This window comes from Sinohyriopsis cumingii, chromosome 6, assembly GCF_028554795.1.
Source record: "Sinohyriopsis cumingii isolate HCF-2022 chromosome 6, ASM2855479v2, whole genome shotgun sequence".
NCBI classification, from domain to species: Eukaryota; Metazoa; Mollusca; class Bivalvia; order Unionida; family Unionidae; genus Sinohyriopsis; species Sinohyriopsis cumingii.
In genome coordinates, this window is record NC_142966.1 from 93,970,613 (window position 1) to 93,994,003 (window position 23,391).

Below are 23,391 nucleotides of genomic sequence, written 5' to 3' on the forward strand. Positions count from 1 at the left end.
GTTGTATATCATAATCATCAACCCCCCTTCTAAATTCTTTATATCCCAATTCTTTTGTATGCAAGCGATCAACCCCTTTATTTGTTTTATACAACCAATTAACCCAGTCATCTCGTTTTATATTACTGTTTTTATACTCGTCTTTTAAAAAGTCATTTCTTGAATAATAGCTTTGAGCGGCAAAATTACCAAAAACCCTATAATTGTCTAATTTCAGTAATTGAGGTCGTTTTATTTGTGCTATAGCATCTTCAGTGAGTTTATCTATAAAGGAGACCCCTTTTTGAGTGGAAATTTTTTGAAGTTCACCAACATCACCCTGTTCAGAATCATCAATATCAGCTAATCGTTCATACTCTCGTTGGGTTTTTATATCACTGGAAAGTTGTTTTATCCGTTGCTGTGTTTGTTCTGTCTCTGCTGCTATCTTTTCAAGTACAGGAAGAAGAGGCACCTCTTTCCGTTCGCCTTCCTTAGGAATATCCCCATATATTGCTCGTTCTGTTGCCGCTGTAACATCCTTAGTCGCTTTAGTTACCGGGGCAAAGAGTTGTTCGCTTCCAACAGTAAAATCGGTTTGTAGTTGCTGCCGCGTTTGAAGTTTCTCTCTCACCCTGTCTCGTAACGGTATGAACTTTTTAAGCGCTGCTAGCCGCTCTCTGGCTAGCCGAGTAGTAAGTGATTCGCCTACCATTATTGTAAATTGATCCGCAATTTTCTAATTTTCCGCCGAGTGTACCATCGGGAGCTCCACGGAGTTTTCGTCTATAATCCTTCTAATGTTTTTGATCTTACTAGAAATCTCCCGGCGTCGTTCATAAACACGTCCGAGTTTTTTTCGTATTATTTCAACGGCAGTAAATAGTCCAATGAATGCATTTGCGTCATTGTGGTACAAGTTTTCATTAATCGTATGTTGTAATCGTTTTACAAAAAAATACTCGCGGGCCAGGGTAAAACGCCCCCGTTTCGATTGTTCGTTAATAATCTCATAATCGGATAATATTTTTTCACTGTCGAGACCATCAGATAATTCAATTCCTTGATTTTTTAATTTTGAAATCTCGGCTAATATATTATTGATGTCTTCGATATTCATTATTCTTATAAAACATCTTGTTTTTAAATAAAAAAAAATGAAAAACCCGCGTATCAATTCCGAAGGTGTTTAATAATTCGTTTTCTTCCGGAATGGACAATTTATTGTCAGCGCCATGGGCGCCGGCGACTTCGTCAGCGCCATAGGCGCCGGTGACTTCGTATCTACATATGAAAATCGAATTATATGCCCGGTCTTTTTTGAGATTGCTGTTTGATATACTCGTTCTGCTACTTTTCGTATTGAGGCGATACAAATGTCAAAGTATCTACTGGCTTCATTCATCGACTGAAATATTTTTTCCTCGTGAGTTGTTGTATCAAATGACTTTACGGATTTTGCTTTCTTTGGGTATTTACCGGTTTGGCCTTTTTTGGTATTTTGACTCTGAGAGATGGCTTGCAAGTTTATAAGAGAATTATCAGTCTTATTATTATTAATATGATCAATCACAAGTCCATTTTCGATTAATCCGTTAAATGCTTCAAATACCACCCTGTGAACATGGTACTTCTTCTTTCCGGCACCAAACATCAGATACCCCTGATTACTTACGGTACCAACCGGCTTCTTCAGTTTGCGGTTTCTAACAATGCCGTCGCGAGATGCCTCGTAATTGACGAGCACAGGATGCGGCTGAAATTCTTGGTCCATTTGTATAATAATACTACTTGTCTAATTTATTATTTGGTTTAATTATAAACCTTTCAATGTAGTCCTGAGGAGTTTTGATGATTTTGTCCTTGACGGAGTCTGCGGTGGGGTCAATGACGGCGTTTTTAATTCGCTTGTCATAATAGCGTTTTAGTTCCCTGTATCGCTTTCCGCCACAATTGATACACAACTGCGATTTTCCTCTTACACCGACGTGGCAAACCAAGCACGGGAGGGGGCCAAGAGAACCATTACGAACGCTTTGTAAATGATATCCGCAGAATTCACCTCTACATGATTTATTGCACGGGGTTGTCGACCCAATCATCAACCATTTGCAGTGATTCATTATACTATATTCTTTCATTTAAATACTTGTTTTAATTATATGGATGAGTTCGAGAGATTAGCAGCAATTAAGCCCTGGAAAAATATTAAGTTCAATCTCGATAGAGTCCTCAAGGACACACCAAAAGCGTTAATAAACGATAGAACCCTGTTGAATAAAATACGCGATTGTATCAATGAATTCAAGCGTGATGGTGCATCTCATAGTTGGTCAACATTTCGAATTGATGGTGTTGTTGATGCTACCATGAACGACAACCGCGCAGCAACGATAATATCACAACTTGACGGTAAAAGGTATTTCTTCAGAGTAAAATTCATTGTCCGGGTGGAATCAGGCGATTGGATCATGCGTGATAAATTTGAACCAGTTCTCAGCGACAAGAAAACAGTCACTGTCAGCCGCGACTCCAAGCCGGGGTTGTTAACCGGAATTGACAGACCATACTATGAACGAGCGTATCCTGAAACAGCAGTTGTTTATGGAATATACCCGTTAAATAAGAAACCTGATATCGGAAAACTGAAACCGATGAAACAGTCAACTGGGATAAATTGTGTAGCAGAACGAATAATAGAGCATTTTACAAATGCATGTCGAGGAAACAAATTGACTGATTTACGACGTAGCAAAATCAACCAGTGGGAACTAACCGTAAAAGAGCGTGGAGCAACCATCAGCGACATAGCGAGATTAGAAACGTCGTTGAGATTTCCAATAACCGTTACAACAATAACCGGTGAAGTATTATACGAATCAAAGTACAAATCAAATGGGGCCCCAATCAAAATTATTGATCATAACGAACACGCATGGACGCCCGCGATCACAGTGTTTCCACGGGATAGAACAGTAAGGTATATACCCGAAGAATTCCTGGGAGAACAATTTTCCAAGGACGGTTTTCTCGCGGAGAGGAAACTATTTGATGCTATTGCCTACTTGTGTAAAAACGACCCTGTATCAGTGTGGTTACTTCGCAGCGCTGAAAACGATGCGGATACCTTTGATCAGTTTGTAAGACCAAACGGCGAATTATATCGCACTGAAGCATTTCACAACAGGATGAAAAAAACCGCCATGGAATTTGAAGAGCATGATGAACAACTGCTAACAAATTGTTTTACGATTCCATCGGTTGTAGCTCATGTTGCAGCAAGGAAAAATGCGTGGAGACCAACGCGCAAGGAATTTCTGCCGGATGTACAATCCAGTTGTTTGGAATACTATCACGGTGGACTATGGAACACTGAATACAACCGCGACGCTATGATCTCGGTTGATATGGTTGCCTGTTATCCAGCGAGTTTTCTCGGGTATGGATCCGCCGCTGAGTATTTCAAACGATTTGGACACCCCAGTCATGAAATGACTCGTGTTGCTATTAATGGACCACTGCCTGATTTTGATTTAACCGGATTCGCTCGCATAGTATCATTTGAATTCGCGGCAGGACTCCATCGCTGTTGTTATATTTGGATCGGTAGACACATGGCTGAAAAGAAGTGGCTGCCAATAGCGCTGCTACGGTATATGATTGATTGTAGCATGCTAGTTTCGTTGATTGTCAGTGACGCGATTATATCATACCGGGCACAGACTGAAGTCTGGTTACCAGAACCGGAGCGTCTAGATAGCATAATTGACGAGTCCAGAAAAAACATTGATGCCGACGAGGAATATATCATCGAATGGTCCAGGAGGATATTTAACCAACGAAACCGCGAGGCAAAAGATCTCGGTAGAAGAATAATTGGTAAGTTCACACAAGGTGGAAAAAACCACAACTACAAACGATATTGCTCACGGCTGATTATAGATGACGCAGAATATGATTTCGTAATCAAGGACGCAGTGGCAAAAAATAGATACGTGAACTGCAAAACAGCTTTCTTGTCCAATGGAACGAGGTTGGGTACAGTTGTCACCTACGGCGATGGAGACAGCCCAGCATACCCGCATTTGAGGGCGTCTATGCTGGGTTACGCCGCTATCAATTTATTCTCAATGATAAATAAATTTCCCGACACCGCGGTTAGAGTAGCCGTTGATTCATTTTATATAGACGCGAAGTATAAGGAAAACGTAGCCGAGTTTACTAGTCCGGACGAGAGTTGGGGTACATGGAGAATTAAAAATGAAATACGACGCGATTATTCCCCGTCAGCAGATGTCACCGTTGAAAACAATTACTTACGCTGTGATAAATTATCAGAATGGTCTAATGCACCACCGTGTTCTGATCCAATTTGTAGACACAAAACAGTTTATTTAAGCGGCTGTGGCGGGTCAGGAAAGACGACTCGGGCAATTGAATTATTTCGAACGCGGGCAAGTATAATCGTGCTTACACCGACCCATAGACTAGCGCGAGAGATAAAACAACGAAATGTTGACGCCGTTACTTATCATAGCTTTTTTCGATACAGCGGCGGTGAGTGGACTCCTGATCGAATGGGTGAAAAATTTATTCCCGACATTATCATCTGGGATGAGATATGTACTGTTTTGTTAGATACTTTACAAATGTTTCTTGAGTGGTTGCTGCGCGCGAATACAGCGGTAATCATGTGTGGAGATCATGGCCAACCACCACCATTTGTCGGCGAGGGTCCACATGATTGGTTAAGGGGTTTTGTGGACTATTATGAAGAAACCGATACTGATTACCGAGCACTTGATGAACAACTGCGCGGGGTTAAAAAATTAATCAGATTACAGCCGGATAGAATTCAGTGTGAAATAATCCGCGAGGTGATTCCGGAAACGCCGTTAAATGAATTCTGGGAAACATGGAGACCAAACGATTTGATTGTAGCGAGTAGAAAGATAGTCAGGGACACACTTCAGCGGAAGTTGTTTACGTTGCATAAGGAAAAGTTTCCAACGCGTCCAGTGCCGTTATGTTATAGACCCGCGGACACACGGCGGCAGAACATTGAAGTTGAAATCCCGGGCCGGACAGAAAAACAAATTCTCGTGCTGAATGATATTGTGCTCGTTGATATCAGCGTCGTCGAGGACGCGCTACGTGCTGATAAATCCCCGTGGACGCTAGGATACGCAACGACAATACATTCCTCGCAGGGACTAACCATCACGGACACAATTGTTTGGATGGTTGATAATCGCATCGAATGGTCGAATCTAGTCTATCTTGCAGTGTCCCGAGTACGGAGGATAAATCAGCTTCGAAGAATTGTTATTGACGGAGTCAGTGACGAAGCCGGCGACAAAGTCACCATCGATGCAAGCGTCATTGATAGAAAACTCTCGGGTTACCGCCAACAGGATAAAAAAAAACAGCGGCGTTTTGATATTGATGCCGAATTAATAATCTCGCTACGACAACAACAGAATAATCACTGCGCGAGTTGCAATTGTATAATGAGTTGGCGTTATTCGGATAAAGACACTCGCCAATTTACCGTGGATAGGATCGATAACAGTCTCGGTCATGTCAAAAACAATGTGAGGTTGACCTGTCTTGAGTGCAATAGACGCAACGGCGCTAGTTAAGACCACGCGGGGGTAATTGAGTATCGTCAGGTATCACTTGTAGTTGCTCGCGTGTAAATCCACGCTGAGGAGCAGTTGAATCCAGTCTATAGATCGGTGGTCTACCAGTTGATCGTGTTATCGTTGATATGTTATGTGTGGTAACACTCCAGATAGGATCAGTAGCTCTTTTTTTACCGCCTTCAAGCTCTCCTGGTTCATACAGATATCTAACAGTGACATCGCCGAGAATCGGCTTGGAAACGCTATCTATTTTTGATCTTCCGGGTATATACTTTTCTTTAATCGCGTCGCTGGGCTTCATGTTGATTGCTCGGGTAATCTCATTATTTAACGCGGCAATTACACCTGGCAACCTTTTAACCCATTCACGAGATCGTTTTTCTTGGATGAATTCCTTCGCGTATTGATATCCAAATAACCGTTCAGCAAGAGTCCGATTGAATCGTTCAACAATTGCCTGATCACGATGTAGCGCAGTATGACCTCGTCGTATCGCGACGCTATGATGTTTCAGCGTTGATAAAACAGCGCCGCGAAATTCACTACCGGGATCAACTTGTAATAGATTTGGCCAGCGCAGAGGGCCTCTTCGATAAATTCTTTCAAACGCAGCGGCTACTTCAGTTGCCGACTTTGTTTTTAACGGCTCCGCTTGTTTGTATCGACTCGCAACATCAACTACGGTTAGCGCGTATTTGTAACCGTTGTCATGCGGCAGAAATAGTATATCAGCCTGATGAACTTCATTAGGTACGCTGACATCAAAGCGCGAGAAGTTGATTTGTTTAGGCGGTGGTAGATAGATTTGCCATATAGCCTGTTTGGATAACCAATTAGCCGCAGTGGTCTTTGTTACCTTTGCAGCGCTTGCAAGCTTACCAATTGCGGCCTTCCCCTTCCAGTATCCTCTCGGAGAATAATAGATGGAATCCATGTTGTTATTATAAACGCTATCGTTTTCAATTACCAGCGCGAGAAGCTCCGCTTCCAATCATTAATTTACCTTTCATAGCCGATTTTACCAACCATGAGGCCAATTTTTCTTTGAAGGATTTATCAGGAATAGCATTTAGCGCGTGAATTAATTTTACATCCGCGATATGACGCTGTTGCAGATCGCTACTTTTGTAGTAAGCAACATCATGAGCATGACACGCCTTATCGATAGCGTTTATTGGATACTCACCGGGTTTGGGCTGATTTTGATCATCGAGTCTAATATCTAATCGTGTTCCGGGGCCACAGTAGTTATATCCTGGGAGGTGCTTTTCTCCTGGATACTTTGCCCACGGTGTTCCGGGGAGTTTTGCCAATTTGGCTGCGATGTCACCTCCTCGCTTTTTTTTAAAACATCTCCGGGTCTAATAGAAATAAATCTAAATTTCTTTGTACCGCATTGTACACACTTACCAGTAAGCGCCGATCTGTTATTTCTTGTTGTAGCGGTTGTCATATCATTTGTGCCAGTACGCACTCTACACTTCACACAATATAGATCCATAATTTATGTATAGAAATATGAATATAATTGATTTTTCGGCGACTAAAACAAGAGAACCAGTTAAGCATGTTGCAGCGTTACCAAACTCGATCCGGATGATTATCATCGGACCATCTGGATCCGGCAAGACGCAATTGTTACTCAATTTAATAATGAGATGGATGAAGTGGGATAAGTTGTATTTGGTTGCTCCTAGCGTAGATGATCAACGATGCTACGAGGTGTTGAAAGATTTCAACGAGAATGCATCAGCGATCGCTAAAAAAAATGTCATCGAGTTTATTACAGATATCAATGATGCACCGGGTATTGATGATATTGATGGCGACGTTAACAATCTAGTCGTGTACGATGATGTTATGTTAGACAATCAAAAAAACCCAGCTAGGATATTTTCCAGAGGCAGGCATAAAAACACTGACGTGATATATGTCACTCAACGATACACTCAGATTCCAAAAGTAATTAGAGACAACTGTAATATTCTTGCTGTGTTCAACGGCGTTGATACACACACGCTACGAAATATTTGGCAGACATGGTGCGGCGGTGACATGGACTTTAATGTTTTTCGAAACTTTTTTAGTCATGCTCAGTCGACCCCACATGGATTCGTAACGATAAATTTACATGATCCTCGGACACGATATCGTATCGGACTTGACCAAATATTCGGTTAGTTGTAAATAATTTTCATTGTAAATAACCACTTAGCAGCAGAGGGGGCGATGACATCGACGCGGGACGCCCGATGATTACCACGGGAAAACACCAACGAGATGTTGTGGCGAAATATAGCGTTTTCGAGTAAAAAACGCTAAGGCTCCATTTGCCAAACGGAGACTTTATTTTTTTTTGTTCGAAAAGTGAGATTTCGAAGGAAGGCTCTATTTGTCGTTTTAAAGCCTCAATCAAATTTTGTCTAAAAAGTTGTCGGATTCGCCCCCTCTGCTGCTCCTATGATGACATTGATAATAAGGTCATATGATGACATTGATAATAAGGTCCTATTACATTGATAATAAGGTCTTATGACATTGATAATAAGGTCCTAAAACATTGATATATAAGTCATATAACATTTATAATAAGATCCTATGATGACACTGATAATAAGTTCCTATTAAATTGATAATAAGGTCCTATATTATTGATAATAAGGTCCAATTATGACTTAATAAGGTCCTAATGATGACATTGATAATAAGGTCCTAATGATGACATTGATAATAAGGTCCTAATGATGACATTGATAATAAGGTCCTAATGATGACATTGATAATAAGGTCCTAATGATGACATTGATAATAAGGTATTAATGATGACATTGATAATAAGGTCCTAATGATGACATTGATAATAAGGTCCTATGACAATGATGACATTGATAATATGTTCCTTTGATGACATTGATAATATGTTCCTGTGATGACATTGATAGTAAGGTCCTAAGACAATGATAATAAGGTCCTATAACATTGATAAGAAGGTCCTGTGATATTGATAGTAAGGTCCTATGAAATTGATAATAAGGTCCTTTGATGACATTGATAACAAGATTCTATAACAATGATAGAATAGAATCTTGTTATCAATGTCATCAAATGGCCTAAGTATCAATATCATAGGACCTTACTATAACAATGATGTGGTCTAAGGTTGACATTGCCAGGGGTGGGAGTGGGAGACAAGCACCCCAATCCTCCAAAAATGCCCCATACGGCTTGCGTCTCTGATTGCCTCTGTCAACTAAAATCCAGCTCCTGGTCTTCACGAGTGGCTTAGATTTGAAGTCTGGCAGACCATGTTTTCCACTAACAGGAGAAGGGGTGAAGGCGGGCTGGCGCCTCAAAACCAGTTGCTTCAGGTAGATGGGACTCGTAAACCTTGGATGGTAGCTCATCTAGGAGAATGAAAACTCCAATTCCAAACCTCTGCTGCCTTGTGGCTATACCCACTCATGGGAAAGGCTAAGGGAGTAAACGCCGACAGAAAATCCAGAAACGGAGTCCCTAAGGCGGTCTGACATTGACTTCAATGTTATTCCGGCAACTCCTGCAACACCATTGGTGCCAAGCTGTATCGGCATTCATCGTTCCCTTGGGCCCACCAGCTGCATGGAGAAGGGGGATCTGCTGCATGGACAACAGCTGATTCTCCACACCGCCCTGCCCAGGCTTCATAGCTCCACTGGAGAGGACACTCCAGCATCATCCGGTGTCGGCACAACACGAGAAGTAGCAGTTTACCAGTTCTAAGTCAAAGCTCGATTGGCGTAGAGCTTGGCACCAGGGGTTACTTCTGACGGTGGTAGAGATCACCAGGTCTCACTGGACAGCTACCGCCTGCCTCAAGCTGGGCAGCCCCCAGTCAGTAAGGTGCTGCCTGCCACGTCCTGCCTGCTTCACTGGGTGCGTGGAGCTTAGAGAACCATCTCAACAAGTGGGCCACAAAACTCCGCACCAGGAAAGACTAAAAAAAGAAATAAGAAGACTCCAACTCTTTGTTGTGCAACCTGGAAAATCAGGACCATGTGTCCTGGATTGACTGCTGACCAACAGCAGATCGACGATGCACGAAAGACTGCCGTCATTGACAGAGAACTCTCCCGACTGAACATTGACATTGCCTGCCTCCAGTAGACCCAACTGGCTGACAGCGGCACCATCAGGGAAGCCAATTACACGTTCTTTTGGCAGGGGAAGCCCTTGGATGAACCTAGGTAGTATGGTGTAGGCTTTGCCATAAAGAACACACTAATCCCCTTCATTGAACCTCCATCATCAGGTACTGAGAAAATCCTTGCCCTCCGGCTGTCAACATCCTTAGGTCCAGTCAACATCTTCAGCGTGTACGCCCCAACCCTCTGCTCCACGCACAAGGAGAAAGACAAGTTTTATGAGGCTCTGGATCAGGCAATATCCAGTATCCCCAACAAGCCTTTACTTACTAGGAGACTTCAATGCTAGAGTCGGAGCTGACCACGAGGCCTGGTCCACCTGTCTCGGCTTTTACGGAAAGGGCAAGATCAACAAGAATGGTCAGCGACTGCTGGAGATGTGCTGCTCCCACAGCCTGTGTGTGACCAACACTTTCTTCAAATGCAAGGAGATCCACCAGGTGTCGTGGAGACACCCACGTTCACGCCACTGGCACCAGCTAGACCTTGTCATCACCAGGCATGCAGAACTGGCCAGTGTCCTCCTCACCCAGAGCTACCACAGTGCCGATTGCGACACGGACCATTCCCTCGTGGCCAGCAAGGTGCGAATATTACCCAAGAAGCTGCACCATGCCAAGAAGAAGGGTCACCCACGCATCAACACCTGCTGTGCAAGCAACCCAGAGAAAACAGCAGTTCATCAGCAAACTGAAGGAAGCCCTCACCAAAGTGACACGTGATGACACCATTGTCTCCAAGTGGTCCCATATCTGTGACTGTGTACAATTCAGCCATCACAGCTTACGGGAAGAGGGAGCGAAAGAATGTCAACTGGTATTAGGAAAGCTGGGAGGAGATGGAGCCTGTGACTGAGGCAAAGATGAAAGCCCTCCTGGCATACAAGGCTGCACCTAGCCCCAGAACACTACAAGCCCTCAGGATTGCAAAGAACAATGCCCAGAAGACCACCCGCTGCTGTGCCAACACCTACTGGCTGAACCTTTGCAACAGTATACAGACAGCTGCCGACACCGGGAATGCAAGAGAAATGTACGAGGGTATCAAAAAGGCGACAGGCCCCCCCAGCTACAAGACCGCCCCCCTCAAGTCCAAGATGGGCGAAGTCATCACAGACCAGGGGAAACAACTGTAGCGATGGGTTGAGCACTATCTCGAGCTATATGCAACCCAAAACAATGTCACCGGAACTGCCCTGGATGCCATTCCAGACCTGCCTGTCATGGAGGAGCTAGACACACAGCCCACCCTGGAAGAGCTCGGAAAAGCCATCGATTGCCTTGCCTGTGGGAAGGCTCCTGGAAGCGATGGTATTCCGCCTGAAGTCCTCAAGAGCAGAAAACCAGCACTGCTCCAGCCCCTACACGTACTCCTCTGCCTTTGCTGGGAACAGGGATACATTCCACAGGCCATGCGTGACGCCAACGTCATCACTTTGTACAAAAACAAAGGAGACCATAGCAACTGCAGCAACTACCGGGGCATCTCCCTCCTCTGCGTCGTCGAAAAGGCTTTCGGCCATGTTGCCTTGGCGCGCTTGCAGATCCTAGCTTCCCACATCTACCCAGAGTCCCATTGTGGATTTCGAGCTGGCAGGTCATAGACCTGATGAAGGCATTTGACCTGGTTAGTCGGAATGGACTCTTCAGACTCCTGCAGAAGATTGGCTGCCCCCCACATCTGCTTGCTGTCATCATGTCGTTCCACGAGAACATGCACAGCACAGTGTGCTTCAATGGCGCAACATCTGAAGCATTCCCAGTCATCAGCGGAGTCAAACAAGGCCTTGCGCCAACGCTCTTTGCCATCTTCTTCTTCATGCTTCTCCAGTACGCATTCAAGGACTGCAGTGAGGGAGTGTACATCCATACCAGGGCTGACGGCAAGCTGTGTACATCCATACCAGGGCTGACGGCAAGCTGTTCAACATCGCCCGTCTCCGTGCTAAGACTAAAGTCACAGAGGTACTCATCTGTGAATTGCTCTTCGCCAACAATGCAGCCTTGACATCACACACGGAAGATGGACTTCAGCAGCTGGTATGCCGCCTTTCCCATGCTTGTAAGGAATTTGGACTGACCATCAGTTTGAAGAAAATGAACGTCATGGCGCAGGATGCAGACTCCCCTCCCTCTGTCACCATCGATGGGTACAACTTGGAAGTTGTCGAGAACTTCACATACCTCGGGTTTAACATCTTCAGCTCACTCTCCTTTGATTCTGAGGTGAACGGCAGGATTGCCAAGGCATCAGCTGTGATGGCCAGACTTAACCGGAGAGTCTGGAACAACCCCAACGTCACCAAGAAGACCAAACTGCGTGTCTACCAAGCCTGCATGCTCAGCTCACTTCTCTACAGCAGCGAAACATGGACCACCTATGCAAGACACGAGAGGAAACTCAACAGCTTCCACCTGAGATGTCTGCGGTGCATTCTGCACATCCAGTGGCAGGACAAAGTACCCAACACAGACGTTCTAGAATGCACCAACATGAACAGCATGTTAACCATTCTCAGCAAGAGGCGCCTTCGCTGGCTTGGCCATGTCAAGAGAATGGACCCAGGGCGCATTCCCAAGGACCTGTTATATGGGGAGTTAGCAGAAGGTGCACAACCAACTGGATGACCACATCTGCGCTACAAAGATGTTTGCAAGAAGGATATGAAGACAGCAGACATCAACGTCAATGACTGGTAGAGCTGTGCAAACAACCATTCCAGCTGGCATCTAGCTGTCAGGCAGGGAGTTCAAAACACAGAGGAAGAGAGAAAAATAAAACAAGCTGAAAAGAGAGCTAGAAAGAAGGATAAACAAAAGCTTACTTTGGAGCTACACCATCGTTTCCCATAGACCGACAGATGCCAAGAAGATAACAATGATAATAAAGTCCTATGACATTAATAATGTCCTATGATGACATTGATAATAAGGTCCTGTGATATTGATAATAAAGTCCTATAACATTGATATAATAAGATCACATAACATTGGTAATAAGGTCCTATGATGACATTGATAATGAGGTCCTATAATATTGATAATAAGGTCCTATGACATTCATAATAAGGTCCTATAATATTTATAATATGGTCCTATAACACTGATAAATAAGTCCTATAACATTTATAATAAGGTGCTCTGATGACATTGATAATAAGTTCCTATTACACTGCTAATAAAGTCCTATATTATTGATAATAAGGTCCAATGATGACATTGATAATAAGGTCCAATGATGACATTGATAATTAGGTCCACTGATGACATTCATAATATTGTCCTATGATGACATTAATAATAAGGTCCTATGATAATAATAATAAGGTTCTATAACATTGATGACATTGATAATGAGGTCACATGATGACATTGATAATAAGGTCCTAATGATGCATTAATAATAAGGTCATATGATAACAGTGATAATAAGGTCACATGATGACATTGATAATAAGTCCTAATGATTACATTGAGAATAAGGTCACATGATGACATTGATAATAAGGTCACATGATAACATTGATAATAAGGTCCTATGATGACATTGATAATAAGGTCCTAATGATGACATTAAAAATATGGTCCTGTGATGACATTGATAATAGGTTCTATGTTATTTATAATAAGGTCTTATGATGACATTGATAATAAGGTCCTATAACAGTTATAATAGGGTGCTATGATGATATTGATAATATGGTCCTATGATGACATTGATAATATGGTCCTATGATGACATTGATAATAAGGTCCTAATGATGTCATTGATAATAAGGTCCTAATGATGACATTGATAATATGGTCCTATGATGACATTGATAATAAGGTCCTATGATGTCATTGATAATAAGGTCCTATGATGACATTGATAATAAGGTCCTATGATGACATTGATAATAAGGTCCTATAATGACATTGATAATAAGGTCATATGAAGACATTGATATTAATGTCCTATGATGACATTGATAATAAGGTCATATGATGACATTGATATTAAGGTCCTATGATGACATTGATATTAAGGTCCTATGATATTAATAAAAAGGTCCTATGATATTGATAATAAGGTCCTTTGATGACATTGATAACAAGATCCTATAACATTGATGATACAGTCTTATGACATTAATAATAAGGTCCTTTGATGACATTGATAATAAGGTTATATAACATTCATAATAAGGTTCTATGATGACATTGATAATGAGGTCCTATAACATTGATAATAAGGTCCTATACTATTGATTATAAGGTCCTATGATATTTGTATTAAGGTCCTATAACACTGATAAATAAGTCCTATAAAATTTATAATAATTTGCTATGATAACATTGATAATAAGGTCCTTGTTGTTGTTGTTGTAGGGTTTAACACCATTTTTCAGCACACGATAGGCTATACAGGGCGGCCAGTATTAATGGTGGAGGAAGAACCCAGGAAAACCCCGGAAAGAACCACCAACCCACGAGAAGCTACTGGCAAGCTTTCTCACATACTGACATTGGCTGAATCCGAGACTCGAACCCACGCAGACAGAGGTGAGATGGCAGTGATCCGTAATAGACAGCGCTTTAGACCACTCGGCCACTCGGGGCCCCAAATAAGGTCCTATATTATTGATAAGGTCATATGATGACATTGATAATAAGGTCCTATGACGTTCATAATAAGGTCCTAATATATTTATAATAAGGTCCTATAACATTGATAAATAAGTCCTATAACATTTATAATAAGGTGCTATGATGACATTGATACTAAGGTCCTGTGATGACATTGATAATAAGGTCCTATGACAATGATAATAAGGTCCTATGATGACATTGATAATAAGGTCATATGATGACTATGATAATAAGGTCCTATAACATTATCATACGGTCCTATGATGACATTGATAATAAGGTCCTATAACATTTATAATAAGGTGCTATGATGACATTGATAATAAGGTCCTATAACATTTATAATAAGGTGCTAAGATGACATTGATGATAAGGTCCTATGATGACATTGATAATAAGGTCCTTTAATGACATTGATAATAAGGTCATATGAAGACATTGATAATAAGGTCCTATGATGACATTGATAATAAGGTCCTAATGATGACATTGATAATAAGGTCCTAATGATGACATTGATAATATGGTCCTATGATGACATTGATAATAAGGTCCTAATGATGACATTGATAATATGGTCCTGTGATGCCATTGATAATAAGATCCTATGATGACATTGATAATAAGGTCCTATGATGACATTGATAATAAGGTCCTATGATGACATTGATAATAAGGTCCTATGATGACATTGATAATAAGGTCCTATAACATTTATAATAAGGTGCTAAGATGACATTGATGATAAGGTCCTATGATGACATTGATAATAAGGTCCTTTAATGACATTGATAATAAGGTCATATGAAGACATTGATAATAAGGTCCTATGATGACATTGATAATAAGGTCCTAATGATGACATTGATAATAAGGTCCTAATGATGACATTGATAATATGGTCCTATGATGACATTGATAATAAGGTCCTAATGATGACATTGATAATATGGTCCTGTGATGCCATTGATAATAAGATCCTATGATGACATTGATAATAAGGTCCTATGATGACATTGATAATAAGGTCCTATAATGACATTGATAATAAGGTCATATGAAGACATTGATATTAATGTCCTATGATGACATTGATAATAAGGTCATATGATGACATTGATATTAAGGTCCTATGATATTAATAAAAAGGTCCTATGATATTGATAATAAGGTCCTTTGATGACATTGATAACAAGATCCTATAACATTGATGATACAGTCTTATGACATTAATAACAAGGTCCTTTGATGACATTGATAATAAGGTCATATAACATTCATAATAAGGTTCTATGATGACATTGATAATGAGGTCCTATAACATTGATAATAAGGTCCTTTACTATTGATAATAAGGTCCTATGATATTTGTATTAAGGTCCTATAACATTGATAAATAAGTCCTATAAAATTTATAATAAGGTGATATGATGACATTGATAATAACATCCTATAACATTGATAATAAGGTCCTATATTATTGATAATAAGGTCCTATGATGACATTTATAATAAGGTCCTATGATGACATTGATAATAAGGTCCTATATTATTGATAATAAGGTCCTATGATGACATTGATAATAAGGTCCTATGATGACATTGATAATAAGGTCCTATGATGACATTGATAATTAGGTCCTAATGATGACATTGATAATTAGGTCCTAATGATGACATTGATGGTAAGGTCCAATGATGACATTGATAATAAGGTCCTAATTATGACATTGATAATATGGTCCTATGATGATATTGATAATATGGTCCTATGATGACATTGATAATAAGGTCCTAATGATGACATTGATATTATGGTCCTATGGTGACATTGATAATAAGGTCCTAATGATGACATTGATAATATGGTCCTATGATGACATTGATAATATGGTCCTATGATGACATTGATAATAAGGTTCTATGATGACATTGATATTATGGTCCTATGGTGACATTGATAATAAGGTCCTAATGATGACATTGATAATATGGTCCTATGATGACATTGATAATAAGGTCCTATGATGACATTGATAATAAGGTCCTATGATGACATTTATAATAAGGTCCTATGATGACATTGATAATTAGGTCCTAATGATGACATTGATAATTAGGTCCTAATGATGACATTGATAATTAGGTCCTAATGATGACATTGATGGTAATGTCCAATGATGACATTGATAATAAGGTCCTAATTATGACATTGATAATATGGTCCTATGATGATATTGATAATATGGTCCTATGATGACATTGATAATAAGGTCCTAATGATGACATTGATATTATGGTCCTATGGTGACATTGATAATAAGGTCCTAATGATGACATTGATAATATGGTCCTATGATGACATTGATAATAAGGTCCTATGATGACATTGATAATAAGGTTCTATGATGACATTGATAATAAGGTTCTATGACATTGATAATAAGATCCTATGATGACATTGGTAGTGAGGTCCAAGGTCGTTACTCTTAATTTTAATTTTCAGTGGTTCATGAGCTTGATAATACAAACAAACATGAATGGTGTTTATCAAACCCAGTTTGTGGATTTGTCTGTTGAATAATTTGAATGATGCAATTTAAATAACTCTTTGTTTCTAAATATTATAGATTTAACCAAACTGTTAGCATGGTGGTATATTTTGACACTAAGACAAATTCAGTGAGTTTCTATCCATGGCATCAGCTGAAAGGTCAAAAGCCATGACAGAATTTTCTACTGAACATACCTGTATCTTGTGAACTCAGGTAAAAACAAATAATTTTAAAACCAAATTGGTATGTTTAAATTTCTAAATAATATCAGAGATGGTTTCTATACTCAGCAGTTTAAAAGAATATAGGACAAAAGATTTAGACTTACCTTGGGTTCATGTGAATTCTTTTTGGCCCATATTGCATGAGTTCATTCAAGATAATCTTCTCTTTGAAGAATAATTTCAGGGCATAAAATAAATAGCACCTACTTTTTGTAGGGATTAATGTTATTAATATTTTTTCATTTTACAGGAGGCTGCATCAGCACTAAAACCTCTTCAGGTAAATCTTTTATATTTGATACGTTTTATAATCCATATGGAAATTTAGCCTTGAAATGGCATTAAGTTACTTCAAGATAGAAGACAGTAACTTCTTAATGTCTCTCTCTTCAGTTCTCTTTGAGGTACTTTTGGATATTGAAAGGGTAACTTACTTGCTTTGCATGTCAGCAGTCTTGGTTTATACTCATTTCTAGTATGTGCAAGAGCAAAATGACTGCCCATCCAAGGTTTGTGATATCTGTTGGTTCTCAAGTTTCCAGTATGACAAAGACAGAGTTTTTCTCACTGACCGTGGAGCTGTTAAGATTGTGTGGTAGAGTTTTGTTTTTACATTTTGAATTTTTTTCACAGGAGAATGGAAGTTGAGATGGGTTTGAGAAAGCAAATTAATGACAGGAATATGTGACTTTGGTTACTTGGAAATTTCATGTTATCTGTGATTTAATTATTCCTGATTTAAGCTGAATGCTGTTTACCTTGTATGTAATTGGGTAGATCACAATTTCTGTGTTGCATATTATAGTCTGTTGTGTCTTTTATGTGTTGGAACATCTTTTAAATTTTGTTCCCATAAGGTTTTGATTTCCCAATTGTTGTCAGATTAAAGAGTTGCTTTAACTTTACCCAAACTAGCATGTTACTTAAATATTGAATTCTATGGAGAGTTACAACTATCACTTTTAGCAATCCACACAATTCAGTGGTTGCCAGTGTTTTGGATGATGTGACCTACTTAAGGACTATCGTGTTCGAATGTTAGGATGATGGATATTCATTCCATTCTATTTTTTGCCTTATATTTTAGGAAGTTAGAATGTTTGTTTTTTCCTGGCTCTTTGTATCACTGTTTCTTAATACTTTTTATAACAGCAACAATTAAATAATCATAAATTGATGTTTTTTATTTTCAGCTTGTAAATATGATAATTTGGACCAATAGTTATTATGAATTTTAACTGAATTTATCATATGGATATATCGTGACAGAAATTTAGACACATTTTGTGATCTTCTATCCATGACACCAGACTAAGGTCAAAGGTCATGACTAAGATTTTTTTTCTGCTTTTATCCCTCAAACATGTCAACTCAAGCATTCAAGAAGATACATTTTTATACCTAGCTTGTTATGTTGGAATTGCTGTCTTGGGTGCTTTCAGTACTATGCAATTGAAAGAAATTAATGGAGATAAGAAATTGGCTTCTGTTGGATTCCTTAAATATCTTTTTGGCCAGTAAAGTACCAATCTCTTTGAGGAACTTATATTATTATTACTAAGCTGGCATTTAGAGAGGGTTTTATGTTTATTTCATAGGAAAAGATTGACAGTTTGAGGCATGAGAAAGAGATTCTTACTAAAAGAAAGGAGGAACAATGTGAAGAGGCAAAAGCAGGGGTACGTATATATCCAAAGATATTTTTCTTTTCTAGGGTCACTAGCTTTTAGATGAGACAAGCAATATCATTAATAGTACAGTTTGTCTACTTCCTTTATTGGAACATTTAAGTTATTGTTTTTCTTCCTAAATTGCCAGATTATATTATATTCCATAATGCTCTATTATATTCCATAATGTTCTGTTATATTCCATATTGCTATATTATATTCCATAATGCTATATGATATTCCATAATGCTATATTATATTCCATAATGCTATATGATATTCCATAATGCTATATTATATTCCATAATGCTATATTGTTGGGCTAACCTTACGACATATTAAGCATAGTTTACTTCCAAAATTAATTCAACCTATTCGTGATCTTAGTCAAGTATGAATCACAAAATTCCCAAAACCACAAAAAGGATTAAGAAAAGATGTCTTCAGCAAAGACTGTCATTCAGTACAACTCTTCTCCTTATTCCTAAAGATTTTTAAAATCTGTAATTGTATTTTTTTGTTATGCATATATAAAGAAATGATGGGAAGGTTACTTTATCAAATATATCATGTTACAAGATATTAATTTCTTAATTATATTTGCAATATCCATAAATCCCATTGCAGTCATTACTGGCTTTTTCTTACAGATTGACAACATAAAAACCGAAGCCATCAAAGTAGAAGAAATAAACCGAGACATCAAAAGGTAGGACTATCTCTAGAGATCCTCCCTGTTTTGCCAAAATGAATCCATAGACTCAGGTTTTCTCCTAGATTTTGATGCCACAACAGTGCTCTCATTTTGCACTCTTGTACCCTGTTGGGAATCATTGCATTCCGTTTCAGCTGTGATGAAGAAATCTTTGGCCGTATCAGCTAAATGCTGCTTGGCTCTATTTTGCAATGTTTCTTGGAATAATCTATTACCCTGTTATGTATATTTGATTTAATTTATATTTGATCTAATTTGAATGTTTGTTAGTTTTACATTTTGTTTTATTCCATTACATACTTTTGTAATGTAACTTTATTTACTGGATTTGACACTTTCCAGAAATTCATTTTCCAGAAATTCAGTTCAGTTTGACCTGACTGTTTTTCGTAAATGCTAATAATAGAAACTTTGTGACTAATGCTGACCTTGATTCAGAAATCAGTAAGAGTTGAAGTAAACAACTTTTTTTATTTCTTTATTATTCTTTCTCCCAGTAAAATTCATAAAGTGAAATTGAGGCCATACTTGAAGTACATGACAACTAACATGTAGCAATTGTTTCAAACTCGTTTTTCCAGTGGACTGACCCACATCTGGGCATCTGTTTTGCACCGAAGCTAGATTTATTATTGATGTATTGAGAAAAAATAGTCATTCTTCCCATAACACCTGAGAAGTCAAAGTGTTTTATGTTGTGACCAGTTTTTTGGGATATTTATTTTGTTTTCTTCAAATTATTTGGATTCCAAGAGATTATTTTTCCCTGGAAATGCTTGTGCTCTAAATTAATTCTTGGACAAGGACAGTTATCAAAATTTACAAAGAATTAAAACAATGGAATATTATCTTCTGCGATTCAACAAAGACCTGTTGACACATCAGTATGACACTGACCACAGCATACGTCATCGCCTTCCATTTTGGATTTCATCAGGATTCTAACTCATTTTCAATAGGACTTCTTATTACTAGGATCACTATTTTTTAATTCTTGGATTATTTTTTGGGATTTTATTTTGTTGAACCATAAGTTCTTTTTCTCATTTTTACCTTGTTTTTCTAAGGAAATAAATTATTTGTTAAATTTGACAAAGCTTGTTGTCTTCACTCTTTTCTTGTTACTGTTTTAAAGAGCCTGAAACATAACAGCCTTTACTGACAAGATTCCTTTTTCCTGATTCTGCCATTGTGCAAAATTCTGCAATTGGCACATCAGTCGAAAACAAAAAAATCAATAAAGTATAATGTACAGTGTTGGCTGGAAAAAGTCGTGAAAACAATAGAGGAAGTTCCCACCTATGCCTCCTGCAGATTTTCATCAAATTAAGTTCTGTCGTAAAATAATATAATCACAAAAACTTGAAACTGAAAAAAATGACCAAGTACAGACTCGGTGACACTGGACCAAGTTTTGAGTTGCAGTGTATATTTAAGACAGTGTAATGTAATATGCACTGCAATATATTGGGAAATTTTTATAAATACAAAATGATATGAAAGAGTGAACAGGAATTCCAAGTATAATATAAATTTAATTTCTTTTAAATCTCTTTAGTAGAAAAATATTGTGAAAGATCCTTACATGTAGTCAGTCCAAGCCATATGAGACAGACTCCATTTAATTTTCATTTTCTCAACTCTGGCCACATTAGCGGCTAGATGGGATGATATTTGCAAATGTGAGCAGTCAGTTCATCATCCAACTCATGAACTCTGTGTTATGTTAAAATGGCAAGATTATTAATTAATTTTTGTCATTCTTACAGAATTTCAGTTAAAAGTGCTGCTAGATGAGTGATTGTGTTACAAATTGCTAGATGAGTGATTGTGTTAAAAATATTGCTAGATCAGTGATTGTGTTAAAAATATTACTAGATGAGTGATTGTGTTAAAAATGCTGCTAGATGAGTTGATTGTGTTAAAAATGTTGCCAGATGAGTGGTTGTGTTAAAAATATTGCTAGATGAGTGATTGTGTTAAAAATGTTGCTAGATGAGTGATTGTGTTAAAAATGTTTGGTGAGTGATTGTGTTAAAAATGTTGCTAGATGAGTGATTGTGTTAAAAATATTGCTAGATGAGTGATTGTGTTAAAAATGTTGCTAGATGAGTGATTGTGTTAAAAATGTTGCCAGATGAGTGGTTGTGTTAAAAATGTTGCTAGAAGAGTGATTGTGTTAAAAATGTTGCTAGATGTTGGTAGATGAGTGATTGTGTTAAAAATGTTGCTAAATGAGTGATTGTTTTAAAAATGTTGCTAAATGAGTGATTGTTTTAAAAATGTTTCTAAATGAGTGATTGTTTTAAAAATGTTGCTAGATGAGTGATTGTGTTAAAAATGTTGCCAAATGAGTGATTGTGTTAAAAATGTTGCTAAATGAGTGATTGTTTTAAAAATGTTGCTAAATGAGTGATTGTTTTAAAAATGTTGGTAGATGAGAGATTGTGTTAAAAATGTTGCCAGATGAGTGATTGTGTTACAAATGTTGCTAGATGAGTGATTGTGTTAAAAATGTTGCTAAATGAGTGATTGTTTTAAAAATGTTGCTAGATGAGTGATTGTGTTATAAATGTTGCCAGATGAGTGATTGTGTTAAAAATGTTGCTAAATGAGTGATGTTTTAAAAATGTTGCTAGAAGAGTGATTGTGTTAAAAATGTTGCTAGATGTTGGTAGATGAGTGATTGTGTTAAAAATGTTGCCAGATGAGTGATTGTATTAAAAATGTTGCTAGAAGAGTGATTGTTTTAAAAATGTTGCTAGATGAGTGATTGTGTTAAAAATGTTGCTAGATGAGTGATTGTGTTAAAATGTTGCTCAAGCAAAATTTCAGGTTTTAAATTAACCATTTTATGTCACTGCTATGCAACAGGTGGAATATAACATGCTATTCTGCCATTTCCTTGACAGACACATTTTTAGAAAATGGGGTGGTGGTGCTTCAGACAAAGAAACATTGAAAGAAATAAAATAAAAACATTGAAACAAAGCAAATGAAGGTTGAATTTGTTTTAAAAATTGTATAGTATTTATGAAAATGCTACTGCAATACCTGCTTCACTGGCAATTTACCCAAGTGCATATAACAACAGGATATGTACCACAGTATAGCAATTTACCATTGAAACTGTGCACCCCTAGTTTGGTGAAGGCAAGTGAAATGTGTGAATATGTAAAGAACAGCATCTATCCTAAAATATCCATCCCAGAGATATACAACTTTCTGACTTTGCTCACAGAGGTGAAAAAGTTGACTTCTGTCATCATCACAGCTTATATGTCTACCATTTTTCATATGCTGAGATAACATAGACACTAACACAGTGCTCATAATAAAGACCACTCAGATTTGTTGGCCAAGTTGATGACCCATTTGCCCAACTGAAACTTGCCCCAGGCCTTAATTTAGCTTCATAGACCTCTGTTGTTGTTAGTCCAGATTTTTTCTCTGACCTTTCCCACCCTGTTTTAGATATATGGATATTTATGTTGGTGTGCGATGTCAGTAATCCTAATCATAATAGATCATGCATGTATTTTCTTTGCATTTATAAATGAAATGTCTATTTTTTTCATGATTAATATAAAAAAATAGGTATTGCAAATTTACTCAAAATTAATAATTTTCTTCTACACCAAGTTTACCTGTAATCAGGGATAGAAGTGGACTTCAAAAACCTTGAAAAACTCAGACCTTCATTTTGACCTTAGAAACCTCAAATAGCCTTAAGAAACTGAAGGAAATCTAATTTTGTTTAATCTAAAAATCCAAAAATATGATGAACAGTG

General features: G+C 38.3%; 1 protein-coding gene across 2 annotated transcripts in view; it reads left to right on the top strand.

Moving 5' to 3' along the window:
* The window catches only part of LOC149797465 (DNA repair protein RAD50.L-like), a 240,693-nt gene that overhangs the window by 168,939 nt on the left and 48,363 nt on the right, over positions 1-23,391 (top strand). For both annotated transcript variants that reach the window (XR_016421828.1, XM_089962273.1), the window contains exons 30-32: positions 17,466-17,495; positions 18,814-18,894; positions 19,536-19,594. Coding sequence is in view for 1 of the 2 variants with exons in the window: in XM_089962273.1 (XP_089818399.1) it covers positions 17,466-17,495; positions 18,814-18,894; positions 19,536-19,594 (170 nt within the window). In the remaining variant the exon portion in view is untranslated. The remainder of the gene's footprint in view (positions 1-17,465; positions 17,496-18,813; positions 18,895-19,535; positions 19,595-23,391) is intronic.